Genomic DNA, 20,444 nt, shown 5'->3' with positions numbered 1-20,444 from the left:
AAGTATCTTTTTTAGGCGTGCCGATCGAACTGTGTTCTAATGCGACGATTCAGTGATCTAGGTGGCAAGTCTGCATAGTCTGGTTCGGTATGAAGCTTTGTGCAGTTCAGAGTCTACCATGTTGGGTTTGACGATCGAGCCGGTTCAGTGCAGTGGGTTCTGTTGGGTCGGGCCGTTGGGCAAAACGTGGCTTCCAGCTATTCGAGTTATCTATTGGTTCGATGTGAAGATCATGGTGGTTCAAGGTGCTGGTCCATGTCTTCTGCAGCTGTAAGCTTCTTGTGCGAGCCGGAACAGATGGCCTGCTCTGGTGGTGTGATGCAGCAGCACAGTGGCTCAAGGTTTAAAGAGTGCCAAAATGAGAGATGCAGATCCTTTTTTGGTACTGGTAGTTCCAATTCCTGAACTCAGGGAGAGGATGTGTCCTGTTCCTATCCACTCTTAGTCCGGGTGGACTAGCTGGCACCTTTATTAGCAAGCCTCTGTACCAGTGCAGATGGCAGAGAGTGCAGGGCTTGGGCTAGCAGCAGTCACCCCCATGTTCCTTGGGGGCTGGTTAGGCAATACAGCTATCCTCTACCTTTTAAACACCTGCCCTAACCTCACAGCTGGAGGCCCTTTGAAGGGACTGCGCTCCCAAAAGGGTCCGAACTAATTCATATCTTGAAGATCCAAAAGGAATGAAGGATTGAGTGGGAGACCCTGTCCTTAAAAAAGGAAAAATGGTGGAGAGGTTTGAACAGCAAACCTGCTATAAGCTGCCCAATTCCAGTCTCTGACGAGTGACCCTCTACTTGGAGAGTGGGTCCCACATAAAAGCAAGCTAGTGAAACCTTCCCTCTGTTCCCTTCTGCTGTCTTGCTACTCTAACTCCACCCCCTTCCCAAGCATGCCACTTCAAATGCTCTGTGGCATGCAACACCCTGATGTGAAGCTGGCGTTTTGCTATGTGTCTGCACGCCTCTTTGAAGTATGGTTTTAAGGAGCTCTATTGCGGAGTTTCCTTGGCTAGAGCGGAGGTGCGACCCACCTGCCGGAGTATCAAAAGAACCCTCCTATTTGCCCTTTGTCTTGCTTGCTGAAGAAAAGCAGTCTGGGTATGAATCTGCATAGCCTTTCCAAGCCTGGCCTGATCTAACTGGCATGACTCTAGTACGAGATCAATAGCACAGCGAGTAGAGTGCTCACTTTGACATCTGTGCAGAGCCTGCTGAAAAATGTTCAAATCCTGGGAGGGCCAAACTCGGCCTTTCCTTCCGAGGTCGATAAATGAGCAACACACACTGTGGGTAATAATAAGCAGCGCTCAGATGCCTGAGGGTTTGTAGCGCTATATCAATGCTAAATTATGAATATTAAATATATGAAGCTTTATATGAAGCTTTCGTCAGTGCGTGCACTATCAGTCATACCAAAAACAGGTATTCTTCAAGATTACCCTGCTGTTATCGGAGTTTTCCTTAAATCACACTGATGGTAAGACTTTAGTAAGCAATCTCAGTAGTTTGTAGATCTCCATCTTGCTAATTCAGTCTGTACTAACTCCGGACCCTCGTAGAGTGGCAGAGCAGTCTGGCTTATCTTAAGTGGAAGATGTGAGCAGCAGGTAAGTGCACTGAACCCAGTTATAAATGCACGTGAAAAACACTCTTTCACATTTAAGTTATATAAAAGTATATATTATATTTACTCCAGAAACACTTTTCATACGTTAACACTAGAACACTTCGTAATACATTTATAATGCACTTCAAAGGCCACTTTCGCTTTTATAATAGTTTGCGGTTACATTTGCTCCAACGTTAGAAAGGGAAGAGACAAGGCTATCGTATTATGGGTAATTACTCACACTCGCAGTTCTTAGTAGAAATATGGTAAGACATTTACTGTGCACACACATATAAGCAAGTGCCTTTAAGGGCGAAAAATGCTTGGTTGGTGTAAGGCTAGCAAGGTTCAAAGTTCTAGAGAGGAGTTCTTTGATTAGCAAGTCTTTTAAGTCCATAAAAGCAACCCCAGCTAAAGGCAGTTGGTAGAGGGCTCAAAGTCTTGGCAGGCTGTAGAACAGAGTTCCTGTGGATTCCTCCCAGTCTCCAGTCTTTACAGATGCAGCCGGTTAACACGAACAATGGAGACCCGGTTTGAGGACTTGTAAACGTGACACAAGCAACGGCTTGGGTCTGAGGTGAGAGGGTGGGGGTACCCTGGACACCTCGGGGTGCACTCTAATGTTCTGGAGCGACTTGACGGATCAAGGTAAGCAGTACCTTTTCCCCACAGTATCTTAGGTTTAAAGAGGACATCATGACTGTTCTCTATGATGTGGCTGTGCTGGACGCTACCTCTAGATTCCTTTCGTCTGATGATGAAAGGCAGGACAATGGACGGGATCTGTCAGCAGCAGTCTCAAGGGTGGGCCTCTGGCATGGCTTTCATCAATTTCTCGGCTCACTGCGGTTTTGGTGCCTTTTCTGCAGTACCAACAAAGGACATGTCAATCTTCTTTGCTTCTTACAGTCCCACACTCTGCCGAGGCAGTCTGTGCAAGTTGGATCGGATTTCTGGAATGTCCTTGAGGGCTCAGCAAAGATTTGGACGAGCTCGGCCTTTCCTTGACGATGCACTCTGAATGTGCAGTTGGTATTCGGGCTTCTCAGTTCTGGATACTCGCAGGACTTTGGGAGATGTCTTGATTTAAAGTTAGTCTTTGGACTGGTTGTTCCCACCAGCCAAAAGGAAGGAGTCGTCCTCTTAGGAGTTCCTCCGTCGCATAGAAAACGGGGTCAGAACAGCAGTGGTCGCTTCCCAGCGTTGCAAAGGGCCCGCAGGCATCTCTGGTTGTCTTCGTTTACTTCAGCTTCTAGTGGTTGACTTGCTTGACACTCCAGAAGCCTCACCTTTTATACAGTGCCAGCACCCTCTCCTCTGCAATCCCTCAGCATTTTACAGAAAGCAGCGTTTGACTGTTCAATCAGGACAGCCAGACCCCTTGTGGGAGCTGGTCCTATTCAGGCACTCTGGCAGACAAAGGACAGGGGGGTTGGAAAACTCCCCCCACTACCTGCCTGCCCATACACTCTGGAGCCTAGGCAGGGACACCCAAGGGTTCCCGCCAAAGGCCAATCAAACAGACTTTCCTCTACCAGAATGGTAGAAAAGGGCTAACCATGGACAGGCACGCTAGTAATGGCGAAAAAAGGAAGGCCCCAAGTTGGTACTTGGGTGCCCCTATTGTGCACTACCGAGGCTATGACTATAGCCTGCGGTACAAAGATTACACAATAGTTGGTAGAACACGTCCACTGCCACCAGCCTGTACTAGGAGATTGTCTGTGACCAAAAAGTCACAGGAGTAGAGAAAAGGTGATACGAAGTATCCTTTTGGGTGGTGGGTGCCAATCTCTCAGACTATAACGTTTTTTGAGAGATACTAAGTATTAAGAATTGTAGTTACTAAAGGATAAAGAAAATCATCTCAAAGGAGGACCCTTAGGGGTCCCCAGCAACACTGCCCATAAGGAGCTGTGTGCTGCAGTATGAAAATAAAGATGCCTTTAAGCGCTATGGAGCAGACAGACTCCATAGTACAGGTAAAATGCAAATAATAGAGTTGCCCACAAAGGCTCCACTCATTCAGGATTTAAAGAAAAATGTCCAGAAGTCGAGGAAAAAGTGCTCGGGTCTCAATAGAGAGGGGATGAAGCATAAAAATTATAAATCTCCCTATTAATCGCCTCGTGCCCCCCTATCCCACCCAACTAGGGACAGGAGGATCTAATCTACTCCTGGGGCCCCCTTAATCCAGTCAGTCATACTTTCTGGAGAGACCATCCGCATTCTTATGCTGGGTACCTGACCTGTGTTCAAAAGTGAAGTCAAAGCTTTGTAGGCGTATGGACCACCTGAGCAATTGTGGGCTTTCTCCTTTCATCTGGATCAGTCACCTTTAAGGGTTTGTGGTCGGTTTGAATCTTGAAAGTTCCATAGAGGTATGGTCTGAATTTCTTCAGGGCCCACACAAAAAAAAGATTCACATTCATTGGTTGCCTCCCGTGTTTCCCTATCTTTTAATTTTCTACTAATAAAGCAGATGGGGTGCTCCCTGCCTTTGCTATCAAATTGGCGCAGGGCTGCTCCTATTCCTGTGTTGGAAGCAGGCATCAGTGTGGACTAGGAAGGCCTGAGTGTAATCTGGAGCTCCCAGCACTGGCACCTTACAGAGGGCATATTTTTAGCCCTCTGAAGGCTTTTTTACAGTCCTCATTCAACATTTTTAGGTTACTTGGGAGAGGATATGGTATTCAGATGAGAAGCTATGCTAGATTTTTGACAGCTCATGCGCTAGACATTGCCAACCTCATAACTATGAATGATCTCGACGACTTAGCCATAACTGGGACTTGGCCTCACGCTGCTGCAGGGCTATCACTCTCATTAGCCATAGCTGACGATTATACCATCATCAGACTACATAGAGAATCCTCCAAAGGCGGCAGTGTCGCCTTTATTGCCAATACCTGATTGGGCCTAAGGCCCATACCCAACCAACCATTCCCTTCAGGAGAACTCCTTTCCCTCACGGCATCTCGAACATTAACCATCCACCTCATGTATAGACCACCAGGACTATTATCTACCTTCAAGGAAGATATCCCACTACTCCTCACTGCAAACACCAAACTAGGATCCCAAATCATGTTGCTGGGAGACCTCAATTTAGGCCTCCACGACCCAAATGACTATGCTTCAGCTCTTGCTAATACAATATCAGAATTGGGCTTCTCACATCGCATTACTAAGCCTACTCGCAGCAAAGGGATCCTTAGACTGGATCGCAGACCTCAATTGTGACACTATTCTCCAAAGTACCTTGCGCCTGGTCCGACCACCATATAATTTCATTCACCATACAGGTCAGTAACCGTCCAAACGACTGCAATTCACCGGCACGCACCAGAAATAACCAATATAACAGAAATTACTCCACCTATTACCAATCACCCCATCCCTAACATGGACCCCTAATCACTAGTAGAACTGTACAACCGTTCACTACATCATGACATTAACTTAGTAGCGCCACTGAAAATGGCAAAGCCAAACCATGTGCTCACCTAAACTCGTGCTTCACCCCTAGACCTAGACATGGCACCGAAGGATTTAAAAATTCAAATGGACGACATAAAAGATAATAAACTAGCCCTCCTTCTGCTACTAGACTAATCGGCCACCTTTGATTTAGTTTTGACAGCATCCCATTTCTCAGACAAAGCTACAGCTTGGATCCAATCTTTCTTGGACAACAAAACCATGAGGGTGTTCGCACCAACGGCGTCAGCTAAGCCGGCACCAGTCACTCGTGGAGTTACCCAGGGCTCATGTGATTTTTCCAACGCTTTATAATATCTTCACGAAGCCCCTCTTCGATGGCCTAGACCATTTGAGTGTCACCTATAATAACTATGCGGATGACACCCAAATCCTCATCCCTATCACCGGCGACTCTAACACTGACTCGAAACTACTGAAGAATATCTACCTAATCATCCAAGCATGGATAGCCTTGCATGGCCACTGTCCTAATGATAAGGCATAGTTACTGCTCATTGGATCCCAGACTAGACTAAATAGACTAGATAGACAGTTCAACTCTTTTAACATTGACGGCAGCAACATAAATGTCTCTAAGGACGTGAAAACACTAGGAATTTACCTCGACTCCTCACTGACCCTGACAAGACAAGTTAATGCAACAGCTTCTGGCGCAGCCTATACTTGCAAACTAATCAATGCCTGCAGACCTTTGCTGTCCACTGCAAACTGTACCTTTAGCCATAGCGCTTAATCTATCCAAACTAGATTACTGCAATTCCTTGTACCTAGGAACCAATCAGCGCAACCTAAAAAAGCTGCAAATACTCCAAAACATTGCACTTAGATCTGCGATGAACATCCCAAGAACTTACCATATATCTCAGTTGAGACGTAATGCTCACTGGCTATCAGTCAATGACAGAATAGCATTCAAAATGTTATCACTCACTCACAAATGTCTCTCTAACTCAGCGCCAAAATACTTGGCTGACAAATTCTCACAATCTCTGACTGACCCACACACCTACACTGCGTCAAGGTCCCCAGGTTCAAGCCCCAGAAGGCAGGTGGCGGCAGCTTCCCTGTTCTAGTGGCAAAAATATGGAAAACACTAAGAGCAGAACCTTCATACTTTAGTTTCAGGAAAAATGTGAAAATGTGGCTCCACACACAGGAGTCACCTTAATGTCTTAATCCGTCTGCTGTCTTCACATGTCTGTACTTGTCTTCGATGCACTTTAACTAATCCATGTACTGTCTCCCCTATCTGTAATGTGTAACTCATTGTGTAATTTTAAGAAATGCGCCCAGATACATATGGGTTCAGTGCGCAATATAAATAAAGAGAATGCTGTCTCCTCATAGGACTGGTCAGTCATGGCAATCTGCCAATAACCATTTGTCAGGTCAAAAGTACTATGGAATTTTTCTGAGCCCAGCTTATCCACCAGTTGGTCTGTCCTTGGCAAGGGATGGGCATCAGTCTTGGTAACTGCATTTAATGCCCTATAATCCACACAGAATTTAAGTTCCTTAATTCCTTCCTTTGGTGCTGACACAACTGTGCTTGCCCATGGACTTGTGGAACGTTCAATCACTCCAAGGTCAAGCATTTGATTGATAATGTGAGGAATCGCATAAGAGGCCATACATCAGGTAGCCCCTACTTTTGACAGGTACACTATCGCCAGTGTAAATATCGTGCTGGCCCCAATGGGTCAAGCCTGGTGTGAGAACAGAATAGAAAAGTGAGTTAACAAATCTTTGCACGCCTGCAGTTGCTTTGTCAGATTAGTAGATAGTTTTACCCTTTCTACTGATCCATCTGAAGGGTGTCCCCTTGGAAGATCTGGGAGGGGCTCATTCCTCTTCTTGATCATAAGCTAAGAGCAAAGCTCCTATCTCTGGTCTGGAAACATAAGCCTTCTGTCATGATTCCTGCCCTTCATGTCCCCAGCCCTCCAAGATGTCAGGCTGGAGCCAGGCCACCATCACCTACATGGTCCTCAAAGGCCTCTCCATCCCTCCAAAGACCCACTTGGAGTCAGACTTGGCGCTTGTGGCACCAGACTCACTCACTCCCATAGGATAACATTAGGGATTGGACTTGTAGTTCATTGATGGGGACAAGATGGATGCCCCCACATATTTTGGTTCCCAGAACTGCATGTGCAGTCTAGTCTTTTGGGTGTGATTCAGCCCAGAGACACCTGGGATACCCAGAGACTATTTAAGCCACACCCAAACTGAGAAACATGCTTTGCGTTTTCTGCACCTGCAGCGTGACACTCGCCGTGTTCGGATCGGTCTCCAGTAGGCCTGCATCTTTCTTCTGCGCTCAGCTCCTGCAAGAACAAGAACACCGTTGGGAAGAAGCACCGCAAGTTAAGGCTGTTCCTATCATTCATCGCTCCTTCTGTTCTGCGGGCATCTTCGTCGGTGTTGTTCCCATCCCGGCACGCTGCTTCCCAAGGAAAAGGGAAAAGAACAGCAAAAAGGCATTAGTAAGCATTCTGCAAATCTTTCCTTATTTTTAAATACTCTTCGAGCTTCAAACGCTTACCTGAATCCCAGCCGCTCTGGGGGAACTCTGTCTCCGGAACTTCTCATCCATCTGCAAGAGGGAAAAGACACTGCAGGTTAGCGTGGAAGCATCTAGAGGCGCTGCATACTGCACTTACCCACCGCATTTGTTCTTCATAACCGGCATTCACGCTGAAAACGTTGCGGCACCTAAAAGACACAGAAAAAGAACTCCGTTCAATACAAATACAAAAGGAGCGCATCGCGCTCACACATCTTCAGCGCTACTCATCTCAGCAGCACGCCGCCATCCCCGGACGCCGGCCCTCATCTAAGGAAGGAAAGGAACGAAGTTAGAGAACTGTTCAAAAGACTCATACTTACCTGTCAGACTCTTGCCAGTGAAGTAACTAGGCAGCAACGAGCCCGCATCAATCAACGTGCCCCTGCGCTGAAAGCAGAACGGAGAGCACACTATCCAAGAAAACAAGGTGAGCTGTGGATCAAAGGGAAGGGTTGGACCCCGGGGAAGAAGGGGTTCAAGCACACAGACAATAGGGAGTTAAACTCTACCTATCCTGTGTTTCAGGCCCAGTCTCCAGTCGAATAGCCTCCAGGGAGGTTTTCAAGGTCGTAAGAGGTCAGAACAGGCTGAATGACGTCCCTGTGGATACCAGGTGAGCGTTACACCTTCAGACGGTTTGTATGAAAGACCCTACGGGCCTCCTTGAGGTTGCCCAAGTCTACCAAATAATTGACCTCCAAGTTTTCCCACACATTTGAAGGGTTCTTTCCATTTGTCCTGTAAGAGCCTCTGTCTTACTGCGACCATTATGAGAATGCGTTGGTCTGGAGTGAACTCTGCCATGTTTGCCTTCTGGTTATGCCAATGCTTGACCAGATCCTGACCAGCTTTCACATTCTCTGAAGCCTGTCATCATTTGTGCCATCCTCTGTATGAGGCATAGCATGTAGTCTGTAATCCTTACTGGCTTAAGGGAAGGAGCACTCGCCAGACCCTCCTTGATTGGGGCCAAAGGGCCTCTGACAGGATGACCATAAATTAACTCAAAGGGACTGAAGCCCACTCTAGCTTCAGGAACCTCTCTATAGGCAGATGGAAGGCATGGCAGAAGGTCCCACTTTCTTTTAAATAGTTCTTCAAAAGCTGTAATCATGCTGTACGTTGTTCCATTAAACCTCTCCACCAACCCATTTGTCTGATGGTGGTGGACAGTGAGAACTTGTAGGTGGCCCCCACGGGTTTTCCAAATGACTTGCATGAAGTGGGACATAACATTTGACCCCCTGTCGGATTGAACCGCCTTAGGAAATCCTGCTCTTGTAAAAATGCCAGGTAGGGCCTTAGCCACTGCCTGAGCAGTAACAGTTCTCATTTGAATAGCTTCAGGGTACTTGGTGCCATGGTTCGCTACAACCAATATATATCGGTTGCCTGGAGGGTCTAGGGGACCATCAATGTTAATCCTCACCCTCTCAAAAGGAACTCCTACAACAGGGAGAGGCAATAATGGTGCTACATTCTTGGCTCCACTCTTGCCAGATAACTGGCAAGTGTGACAAAGTGTTTTTCCATCTCTGCACCCGTCTTGGGCCAGTTAAAGTACAATATCCTCTCCTTGGTCCTCTTAAAATGTAAGAGACCAACCAGAGGGACTTCATGTGCCAACAGTAGAAATTTGGATCTCAGTAGATTCCATAGGCTCTCTGTAAAGACGACCATCCTCCCAGTATAGCATATGCTTCCCAGGGTCTTGCCCTTCCCTCTGGGAAGCTGTCTGCTGGCGCAGACATTCTCGACAGGGATCCTCTGTCCCCTCCTTGAGGTTCCGCCTTCTTCAAGCAAAGTCTTCAGCTCAGGGTTATCTCTTATATCCAGATTTTCCAGACGGGGTTGAATAAGCTCCTCCACTGACTCATCAGAAGAGGGTTCTTCAGGGGATTGCTCTTGTCACCAACTCAGCCGATGATGGTAGAGGAAGCATTTTGACTGAAGAAGTTATGGGCTTGGGGCTCGTCTTTCCTTTGACTCTAGGTTTCCACTTGGTCTCTTTTGGATGATCCCTTAAGGTTGCCTCTCTGGCTTTCCTTGTCAACTCGAGGGGGATGGGTGTGCTGGAGTCTACAAAGGCCTTCAAATCCTTGTCCAACAGTACCCTTCCTGGTACTACTGACTGAACACTTACAGGTATCTTTACAGTCATCTAATTACACTTAATGGTAGCCGGCAGTACTGGGCACATTTGGAATGAGCCTCATTCTACCTTGGTGCACCTTTTGGGACCCTTAGCAACTTCCTCAGGTTGGAAGAAACTCCTCTACCACAGTTATATTGGTCCCAATGCCTCTAATGGCAGGGTTGTCCTGGCCATTTAAAAGAGCTGTCTTTATAATACTCTTTAGTATTATCGGGAATGGAATTATAGACCTCATTGTTCAGCCGGAGGGTGAAAGCTAGTCCCTGTCATTGGTTTATCCACATCATGTGTGAATGCTAAGCTGACACAGGGGATCCCTGAAGGTTTACCCTTGCATCTGGGATCTCCTTTCACATGTTCACCAGACCCACAAACCACACATTTGCCAAATGTCTTTTGGAATGGGGGTTTCTAGTAGCCCCCTTCTGGTTTGGTCCCAGAGGGTTCGCTAGCCCTATAACGTTGTTTAGGGGGATATTTACCATTGGTATGTTTGTTTCTCTCTTTTAGTGGGGGATTTTTGTAATGATCCTTCTCATCCTTATGCTTTTTCCCTCTCCTCTTTCTTGTGAGGAGCGCCAGAATCATTGAGTAGCCCTGTTGGCCACCCACAATTCAGCAGCAACTTCTAGCCTCTTGGGGTCCAGTTCCTTAGTCAGCAAGGTGCTGCCTCAGCTCTGGGGAACAGGCATCAAAAATAATTTCGGGCATGAAGAGACACATCATGTCCTCATAAGGGCTCACCCTGTAGCCCTTAATCCACCCATGTTACCTTCTTTCTTGTTGCAGTCCCTAAACCTTTTTAGGTATTGGGAAGGGGTCTTCCCAAACCTGGCTGTGAATGGTTTTCATCAACTGGGGACCAGATTTTGTAGGAGGCAGCCGTGGTGGGACCTGTGGGGGAGCCAGGATGCCGGCGAGTAGACTGAGAGGGAGCTTCCGTAACGAGGAAGCAGCAGCAGGAGCTGCAGTGTCAGAGGGAAGCGGGACACCGTCCGCGTCATCCAGAAGCAGCAGAGCCATCCGTGTGCACCGCAAGCCCCTATATGCGAGCAGGTCTTGCAGAAGCTGGCTCACCGACCTCCAAGGGAGACGGAAGAAGCAGGAGCCGCTGACTTAGCAGCGCCAGAGACCAGTGAGTTCAAGGAAAGGCACTGGCGGACAGGGGCGTTCTTAGTTCGGTAAATGTTGCCTCACTTTCAGCCTGCTAAGCGAAATGCTTACTTTGAACCGAATGAACACATATTAAGTGCCAAACTGAATAGAAAACATAAAGCTGAACATAAAGAATATATCTTGAATACAAAACTGAATTGAAAGTTGGAATTAAATATACCAAGTGCATATTGAATTCTGAATCGAAGAAAAACTTGAATTTGAGCATTACAAATGCTCAGTGAATAATGAACTGAAGAAAAACTTAAAATCCAGCTTTATGATGATGTGTAATGGAGTACAATTACTATGGGCAAAGCGATACAAAATGGAAATGTCCATATGAAAGTTACATAAAAGAAAGAACGCCATTGTGAAAGTGCGCGATAGAAACGTGGAACACTACAAAGTGAACTTTAAAAGTAAATGCATTATGGCAAGGGCAAAGACTGGCAAGAAGTGTGTGTGACACGTTTTGGCAGAGTCAAGAGGCTAACCAGTAGACGCCAGAAAAGTGTGAACCTGCATCTAAAGCCAAGAGGCCAAGAAAAGGGCAGATAAGCGAAGATAACGCTACACATTGGAACAGGCGTAGTAGGACCTGTGTGGGCTGAAGAGCCTGGGGATCCTGGTGGTGCGACCTGTGATGGGTGGACTGTGTGGTCTGATAACTGCGCCTAGACCAGTGAACCCTGAGTGATGAGAACCCAAAGACGTTGTGAAATAAACTAAAGAAAGGCACCGTAAATTAACTTTTGAAAACAACCAGGACGCGCGTCAAGTGGACCTAGATTTGTGTTTAACTTTTGAAAGGCAAACTATGAGACAAGTTGCTAATCTTGGGGAGGGGAACCCTGAGAGTTGAACTACAAATTCGGTCTTGAGGATGGAACCTCAATACCTTTTGTGTTGTGAACTGTGTTGCTTGGAGTTGGGGAAGGGAACACCAGAGATTGTATGGAACTGCATTACCTGGAGTGTGAGAAGATAATTTTGAGATTTTTGTTGAACTTTCTTCAACTTGGGGAAGGGGAGCTGAAGGAGAGCTATGAGCTAGTAGAAGCTCAGAACATTTAGTTTCTTTTATTATTGACATCCCTACACTCTGTTTAGCTTTAGGTGTGACAGGTTTTGGACACAGCCTTTTAAGTTGAACACTTTAACTTTCCTTAGTTTCTTTCAGTTGGCGAAATCCCACCTTAGCATAGGGCAAGTTAGGACTTCTACCATCCTGCCATTTTAAGTTAATCTTTTGTTTTGAACTTTAAGTGTCTTGCTTCTAGATGCCTTCTCAGTGCACAAATTGCAAAGCATTGCAAACTGCGCTCTAACACACTGGCCAACTTCGCGAATGGATCACAAAATCAAATGTATATAGAAAAAATCAGTGTGTATGAAAAATGAGGGATCTTAAGACTTCAATGAAAAGAGGCCTGTATAAGGCTGACTGCCAGTGCATTTCTGCAAAACAGCAATAAAATACCTCTGCTTGTTTAGGTTTCCCTGAATACGATTCCTTCATTAAAGGGTCAGAGATGCAACATCCAGTAATGGGAGAAACAAACCTAGTTCATTTTTTCACTCGCAATAGTGACTTTGTGCTTTATCTAATTAGATGCCCTTGTCTTCCATATATGGAGAGATCCCTCAAGATTTCTCAGAACGAGAGCAACCAAAAGGTGAAAAAGAAAAAAACACATTTGGCAAGTCATTTATTGCAGCCAATTATTTTTAGTTTTAGAACAAGTACTTAAAATGAAAAGGGGGCTAAGCTGGTAATATTTAAATAACGTGAGGTATATCAAACGCACAAGTAGTCCAATTCCAAGAGGCCTTAATGGTTTTGCTTTTTCTTGATATTTGTCACGTTTTTGATCACGATATAAAGAATAGACCATGGGTAATAGAAGTACGTCGTTAGGGAATAATAATGCAGTGGTGCTGTAACTAGTGAAAGAAAAAAAAGGAACAATGCTGTAATATAAACACAGAAGGACATTTAAAAATGTTGCAACTGATAGTGAAGAAATACTGTTGTAGTTGTGGGACTGAAATAGAACATGTAAAATGCTGCATAAAGGATCTGCTTGATTTTGCCCAACCAAAAGGTTTGACTCCCAAAAGATCGCATTTAAAAAAAAAAAAAGATTTCCGCAAATTGGTATTCCGTCCTTTTGTACAATACCCTGCATACACACAAACGGTGGCAAACTGCAGATATTGTGACTGTGGAGGATTGATTAACTGTGGGTAAGAAGACGGATAAAAAGGTAGACTGGGATCATTCTGAATTTGCAAAAAAGTCCAACGATTCTACACAATGTTTTGTTTACAAATGAATAATTTCACACTTCGATGGTGATAGTGCGCAGTACAAATATCCTTTAACATTAACATAAGGGAAGAGAGCTGAAACATTAATGCAGAAATAGCCAGCTAACAGAGGATGAGGAAGAATTTAAAAAGATTCAAACATAATTTCCTAAATATTGTTTATTTCACGTGTATGTTGAACATTTTAGCATGGAAATACATGCTGGATTCCAAAGCGAATGAGTCGCTTTGTTGTTCAGACCATCACAATTGCCATTTACTGGCACTGATCATTTATATCAAAGAAAAAAAGGCTATACAAAAAATTGTTCTGTTCCATTCCAACACAATTTTTCTGGTCAGAGCGGTAACATGACTGCTGTTTTGGGACTGTTATTTCATTTGATCCAGAATTGCCCTGCTGTAACTATAGTTGTGGTGCGCAGGAGGGTGCTTGAATGAATATCTAGCGTACCACTACTGATGGAGTACAGGAATATGGCTGTGAGTTTGACACTCAAGACATGGATTCCCATCATTCTTTGTATTTTCAAAATGCTAATGTTTTATTGGGATTAAGAAGATTAAGCAGTCACATGTTGCAGCAGGCCTATTCGCATAATACATTAAGAAGATTCTTGTCTGGTTGGTAATAAGGCTGAAATAGTCCATAATTGATGACCATACCTTAACACTCACACACAAAATGGACAAGAGTCCACTTGTCCTCATATGCATCACTGGTAAGGGCCACATTAATGACTTAACACATAAACAGGTTTCCAAAGGCTGGTTTGTTTTATTATTGTGGCGCTGCAACTGATGTGTGCAGAATTCTTCTCAATTTTGACAAACGGAGTAGGGGAACTCTTTGTCTCCGTTCCCTGCACTCACCATTGCGACACTACTAAAACCTAAAAGCATTATTAGGAGTCGTGGGGGTCTAAGAATGATTTGGCAGAAAAGTTCCCTGTGTCTTCTTTCTAGAAACAGTAGTGGTTTAGGGATTCCGGGCAAGAGGTTTGCAGATCAAACAAACATGGGGCACTTAGCCTAGTAGGACTAATTAAGTTCATAGTCTTTGGCTGCTAACCATAGGCAAGGAGCCCAAATAGTATGACATTTTGCAGTTGTTCTCTGGAGAACAAGCGTGATCTGTTCCATAACCAACAAATTCCATACCATCGACAATGGGAGCAGTTAGGTGGATCTTCAAACTCTTCCCAATAATCCTGGGAGACTTCTCTGGGATCAGATAGCCAACTATCTTACAGAGGAGCAAAGGGGCTATGGACTTGCTTATGTAGGGCAGATATATTGACCATTTGTAGACCGAATTTCCTGATGTATTTCCACATCGGTAATACAGTATCTGCCCCTCACTCTTCCTTTCTCCCAATGCATGGCCCAAAGTGTGAATTGAAGTTCTTGTAAAAAGTAATTTTCTCTTAGCCATACTCTGACTTGCACTAAAAGAAATATTTTCCATTGATACTTCAGACAAATCCTTGTGCTTGTCCACACTTTTCCATCTCTAGAAAGCTTTACCATCAAGTCCTGGCCTGAGTTGCCAAAAGGTGGTGTGATGAGAGACTGAGTAAGTCACTACCCAAGATTAAGCCAAACCTTCCCACGCTTCCATTGTCTTAGTAATCCAGTTGACTGATGGAAATGAAGCTCTGATTGCATGTGGAAGTCTAAACTGCTTCCGTATAAGAATCTGCAAAACCACATATTCCATAAACACGCATTGCATCTCCCGTTGGACCTGCATCCACGCGTCCAAGATATTCATCTGGGAAGATTGGTACTCTTGGATATCCAGAGAGCCCATCCCATCCTTCTCATTTGGTTTAAACAGGGTTTTCCTATGAGTGTTCCCCCCCCCCCCCGGTTACACATAGGTCATGTTGTTCTACTCCTCACACTGTACCTTTGTAAGAGACACTCCACTTCAAGAGGGTTAGGTTCAAGATTTGAGATGTTGATGAGGCTGATGGAAGTGTAGGTGCCAATTCTCTACCTATTCCTTTGTTTGTCTCAGTGGACAGGCTAGCCTGGGTGAGTGCTTATTTTGTGAGACCAGCATGGTCTTGTGGATGTATTCACATTTTCTCTATTTGGTGAGTTGTGGGAAGGGGTGGAGGAGGTTTTCACAACTTCCTTTTAAGATGTGTAAGTAAGCTTCTGTGGATGATCTGATTCGGGTCTCAGCTGGGTTCAGATCCAATGGGCACAGAGGTGGATTGCTTCATTATCTGGTTGATTATCTTCGACAATCTTTGCTCTTGAGCTTCCAGAGTTCAGCTCTGACTGATTGCTGCTATGTATGGTTTTTAGCCCATTTGTAGCTTGTTGCTATCATGCAAGTGTTTCCCTTTTGCCTAAAATGTGGAACTGTCCGACGCTATCTTTGAAGGCTGTAGCGAGTCATTGGACTAATGTTTTGTTTAGCCTTCCACTTGATAGTTTTTCCACAAGTTTTGTTTTCACTTCCCGTTTCCTATTATCCTTCTTTATTTTAGCCCCTCACCCTCATCAGGGGTGCAGAAATGAGGTGCAATTATGTTGCTTGTACACATATGAATGGGGGAGTTGGTTTCAAACATAACCAAACAAAATATCACTTTTACAATTGTCTACATATTCAAAAGAAACCAATTCAAATTAATAATCTTCCATAACCAAATACAGGTAAATGTAGCACACATACAAAAAACCCTTAGTTGGGGGTTGAACATGTGACTTTCTTGATTAGTCCACACATAGACGAGGGATATGCATTTTCACTAGCCACACAGCATTATTTTCTCTTTGAAGATGATTGTCAGGCCCTTGCTGATGGAACTATTTTCATTTTTTGCTTTGCAGTCATTCAGATAACTCTGGTTCGGGTACAAGCTCTGGGAGCAGCAGTGATAGTAGCAGTCGGTCAGGAAGCAGTGACTCTGATAGTGGCTCTGACTCTGGAAGCCAGTCTGACTCAGATTCTGATGCAACCAGAGAAAAGAAGCAGGCGCATGCTAAACCAGCTCAACTGCCAGGCTCCGAGGTAAGATTGAAAAGATTGATGCAAGACGCAATCCGTCCATACTCTTTTTCCTACTTGACTGAGGTTTAGCTGAATGAATGGTAGTAGAAGTGTACCGAATCATTGTTTGGAGCAATATTTTATACTTGCATTTGCTTTCTCTTGACAAAGCATCTGAAATCCAATGATATTTGATGTAAAGACTTTTTTTTTTTATAGGTCAGAATCTAATTGGGACTGCCGATCTCCTAGATATTTTAGAACGTGGCACATGCTGCGACTCAAGTCTTTCTAGTAAATGTCCTTGTACGTAAACCTGACTTGTGAAATGTGCAAAAATAAGAATGTATTTTCTCATGGAGACTATGGGATTGGTCACATATGGTTTTCACGAAGTGCTGTGCCATTTTGGCATACCTCCGGAGGCAGTTTCCACATCTATCGTTATCTGTGGGATTGCTTGGAGAGTTGCTCTTCCAGGCAATAATCCAAATCTCCTTTCAACAAAAGAGGACACAATTGATGTCATGGATTTTTGGATGCTCTCTGGCAAAGTGCAGCTCGTGCTGTCCAAGCAATTGCAATTGCTGGCAGTGCACTTGCATACTAATGCTGTTCAGGCCTAGCCAGCTGAAAAGAGGGTAATCTCCATCCTGGCAAGGGCACATTCTCTTCCTTCCTCCCACCATACGCATGGAGTTGGGGAGTACAGTGTGATGCTCTCGTATGCATTTCACTAATCCACTGTTGCAGATTGCCAATGCATCCATTCATCAGCACCTGTTTGCGTGGGCAGCAACTAAGAGGTAGTGAGAAGATGGACCCACCTGGGCTCCCTCAGGAAGCATATTCTCTGGTGCATGGGTGGAGCCAATCTCGAGTGAGGGGTGTGAAGAGTCCAATTTCGAGATCCACAATTAAATATTTATTTTTGTAACAATTTTTATTATTTTTCATAATAAACACATCACAGCACGCCCGGCAGCGAGGATATTACTTATTCAAACATCATATACATTAGCTTGTGTTTATCGCTTTATCGCTGTCATCCCTTCCCTCCCTCCTTTAACTCGAGCTTACTTTATTGCACTTTTAACCTTATTTTTCCTGGGGCATCTCTTCGTCGGTGCTTTTAGAGGTGTCATGTTCGCTTAAGCTGACGCGCGTAGGCTCAGTTAGTGTAGCTATTAGCTGTCTCCAAGCCATCAGCGCTCCCACTTCTTCATCTTCCCCTTTGTAGGCCGCATCATACCATGCTACTGTTTCCGCTTCTGCCCATTTTAGTAGAACATGCCATCACCCCTCTAACCGAGGTCTCTGGCTTGCTTTCCACCCCATAGCTATTCTGTGTTTGGCTAAGATGTAAGCAAAGTCCTTGAGTTTGCTTATATGCTTCATTTTACGTGGTCTAGTGAATCCTCCCACCATGCATGCCCACACCGATTCTACGTCTAGTTTAATACCTTTCTCAGTGAGGCGATGGGTAACCTCTCACCAGAATTTCCGAATCTCTGGGCATGCCCAAAATACATGCGTCATCCCCCGCATTGTCTGCTCTGCATTTGGGGCACATTTGTGTACCTGTGTTTTGAAATTGTGCTACCCTTTGAGGGGTCATATATGCTCTATGGGTTACGTATAGCTTGATCTGTTGTAATCTAGCATTCCTGGACACTTTATTATGGTATCCCTGTGCTCTTTCCCATTTCCCATCTAGCATGGATTCTCCTGCATCCCCCCTCCCACTCTAGTCTCGGTTGGGTCACCTCTTTCCCCACCCTGGACATTAATAGTTCATAAATCCGAGATGCTTCATGCCCTCCCTCTGAGATGTCATACATTGTGTCTGACTGAATCTGGTTGGTCTTCTAGTGCTATTTCTGACCACAAGGCTTTTATCTGCTTTACTAGTCTAGTGTGGGTAATATATTGCCCCGGGTACACTCAGGGTTCCTCCATTAATGTTGTGAATTCCAGTGCCCACCCTTCCCGCCACATCTTCAAGTGTTGCTATGCCCACCGGTTCTCAGTGCCTACGTATCGTCTTCCTTAGTTGTTTGTCTACTCCCCTCAGTGCTACCAGCAGCGCTTGGGAGGGCAGGGGGGGAACAGAGTTGGGTTCTCCATGACCTGGCACGCCTTATGCCATGTTTTCCACCCCAGTTCTAACAGTTTCGGTGAAGCCATCTGTGATTATCAGCTATACTTCTACCTGGGACATATCCTGTCTGATCGTGATGTATACATTTGTTTATAACCCGTCCAAGCCTATTTGCTAGCTAGCACTGCCGTGAGTATTTTGCTATCTTGGTTCAGCATGGATAGCGGTCTGTATGACCCGAAATATGTGCTAGGTTGATTTACCTTGAGAAGCGGGATAATCGTTGCTTCCCTCAGTGATTCTGGTAATCTCCCAACTTCAAACGCTTCATTTAGCATTGCCAATAACGGGGGGAGCACCTCCAACTTGTATGTTTTATAAAACTTGCTAGGGAGCCCATCTGTTCCAGGGGCTTTGCCGGTGGGCAACTGTCTGATCACTAATTCCAACTCCTCTAATGTAATGGGGGCTTCCAGCATCTCTCTTCTGAACTCAATTTCGGTAACCCAATGTCTTCCAATATCTCATCTTTCTCATCTCCTCCACCTGTATCTGCGTATAAGTGTTATAGAATTTCTGGAATCCCTTATGAACGCTCTCTTGGCTATCTAGTATTTGACCATTCTCTTCCTTTATCTCTCTTATCGTAGGTCTGGGCCTCTCTTGCTTGTATAGCCATGCCAGCAGCCTTTCTGGCTTATCTCCCTCAGCATGTTGCCTTTCTATGTACTTCTTATAATTTAGGTTGCATAGCCTCTCCCAGTGTCCTCTACATTCTTGTTGTAATTGGCTTATGGCTTTGGCATCTGCTCAGGTGGTATCATCTTTGTTCATCATTGCTGCTATTTCCCTTTCCGTGTTTTGCAACTCTTATATTATGTCCCCTTGGAGCCCTTTGGATTTTGATAGCACTGCCCCTCTTATCAATACCTTGAATGCATCCCACAGGGTGCTTTCCGAATCTACGCTTCTGGTATTTTCCTTGAAATATTCTATTATCTCCTCCCTGAGCTCTGTATCTTTAGTGCTTCGGCTCTCAGCCACCACATTGGGATCTTGGGTCCGGGGGGCTGGTATTGCCACTTCAGGAGCAGAGGTGAGTGGTCTGATCAGATGCTTGCTTTATACTCCGAGCTCGCTATCTCCCCAATAAGTTCAGAGTTGACAAACATATAATGTAATCTGGTATACAGGTTTTGTAGTGCGAATAATACCTATCGTATGGGTGGTGTAGTCTCCACACGTCTTTTCGCTTAAGTTCGCCTAGCAGGGTTCACAGCATTTTGGCTGCGGGGGGGTGGGCCTGTCCTGTTTGTTGTCTGACCTATCCATCCTGGGGTCCAACAAGCAGTTGAAGTCCCCTATCCCCTCCCCCACATCCCTCAGACCACCGCACCGTCCAGGTATGGGCACATTTTTCCATACAGGTCCTTAAAATGGGCCACTGTGTCTTGGTTCGGGGCATACATGTTTACAATGCACAACTGGTTTCCACCATCCCTCGTATCCCCACCATTCTCCCGTCTGCCCCTACTGTATGTTGCAATAATTGAAAGGGTACATGTGGCGCTATCCTAGTAATTACCCCTCTGGCATATGCCGAATACGTTGCCCCGATTACGGTCCCTTTCCATTTTCTCCTTATCAATTCTGTTTTTTTCTTTTGTACGGTGGGTTTCCTGCAGCAAAGCTATATCTATTTTTTGTCTCCTCAGGTACATCATGACCTTGTTCCTTTTCAGATAACTATTGAGTCCCCTAACATTCCAGGTTACTATCTTTAGGTCCACCATCGCTTGTCTATATCTTGTCTCGCTTCTGACCAACTGTGCCCTTCCGCCATCTTGCTACTGCGTGTAAATATAAGCTCGCTTCCCCCCATTTCCCCAACTCAACTTCCCCATCCTCCCTCCCATTCCCACCTCCAACTCTCCCAACACCCTTCTCCACCCCCTCCCTTCAGTCCCCAACTGCTGCCCTCCCTCCCCTCCCAATCTAACTTCCCAAA

General features: G+C 45.2%; 1 protein-coding gene across 1 annotated transcript in view; it reads left to right on the top strand.

Annotated features, from left to right (window-relative positions):
* The window catches only part of CHD1 (chromodomain helicase DNA binding protein 1), a 2,212,767-nt gene that overhangs the window by 130,712 nt on the left and 2,061,611 nt on the right, over positions 1-20,444 (top strand). Inside the window, exon 3 of the mRNA XM_069625454.1 lies at positions 16,176-16,356. Coding sequence (XP_069481555.1) covers positions 16,176-16,356 — 181 coding nt within the window. The remainder of the gene's footprint in view (positions 1-16,175; positions 16,357-20,444) is intronic.

The sequence above is a fragment of the Ambystoma mexicanum genome, chromosome 6p, assembly GCF_040938575.1.
Source record: "Ambystoma mexicanum isolate Mex_15411 chromosome 6p, UKY_AmexF1_1, whole genome shotgun sequence".
Lineage (NCBI taxonomy): Eukaryota > Metazoa > Chordata > Amphibia > Caudata > Ambystomatidae > Ambystoma > Ambystoma mexicanum.
The sequence above is the reverse complement of the archived record's forward strand: the minus strand, read 5'-3'. Positions and strand labels throughout refer to the sequence as shown.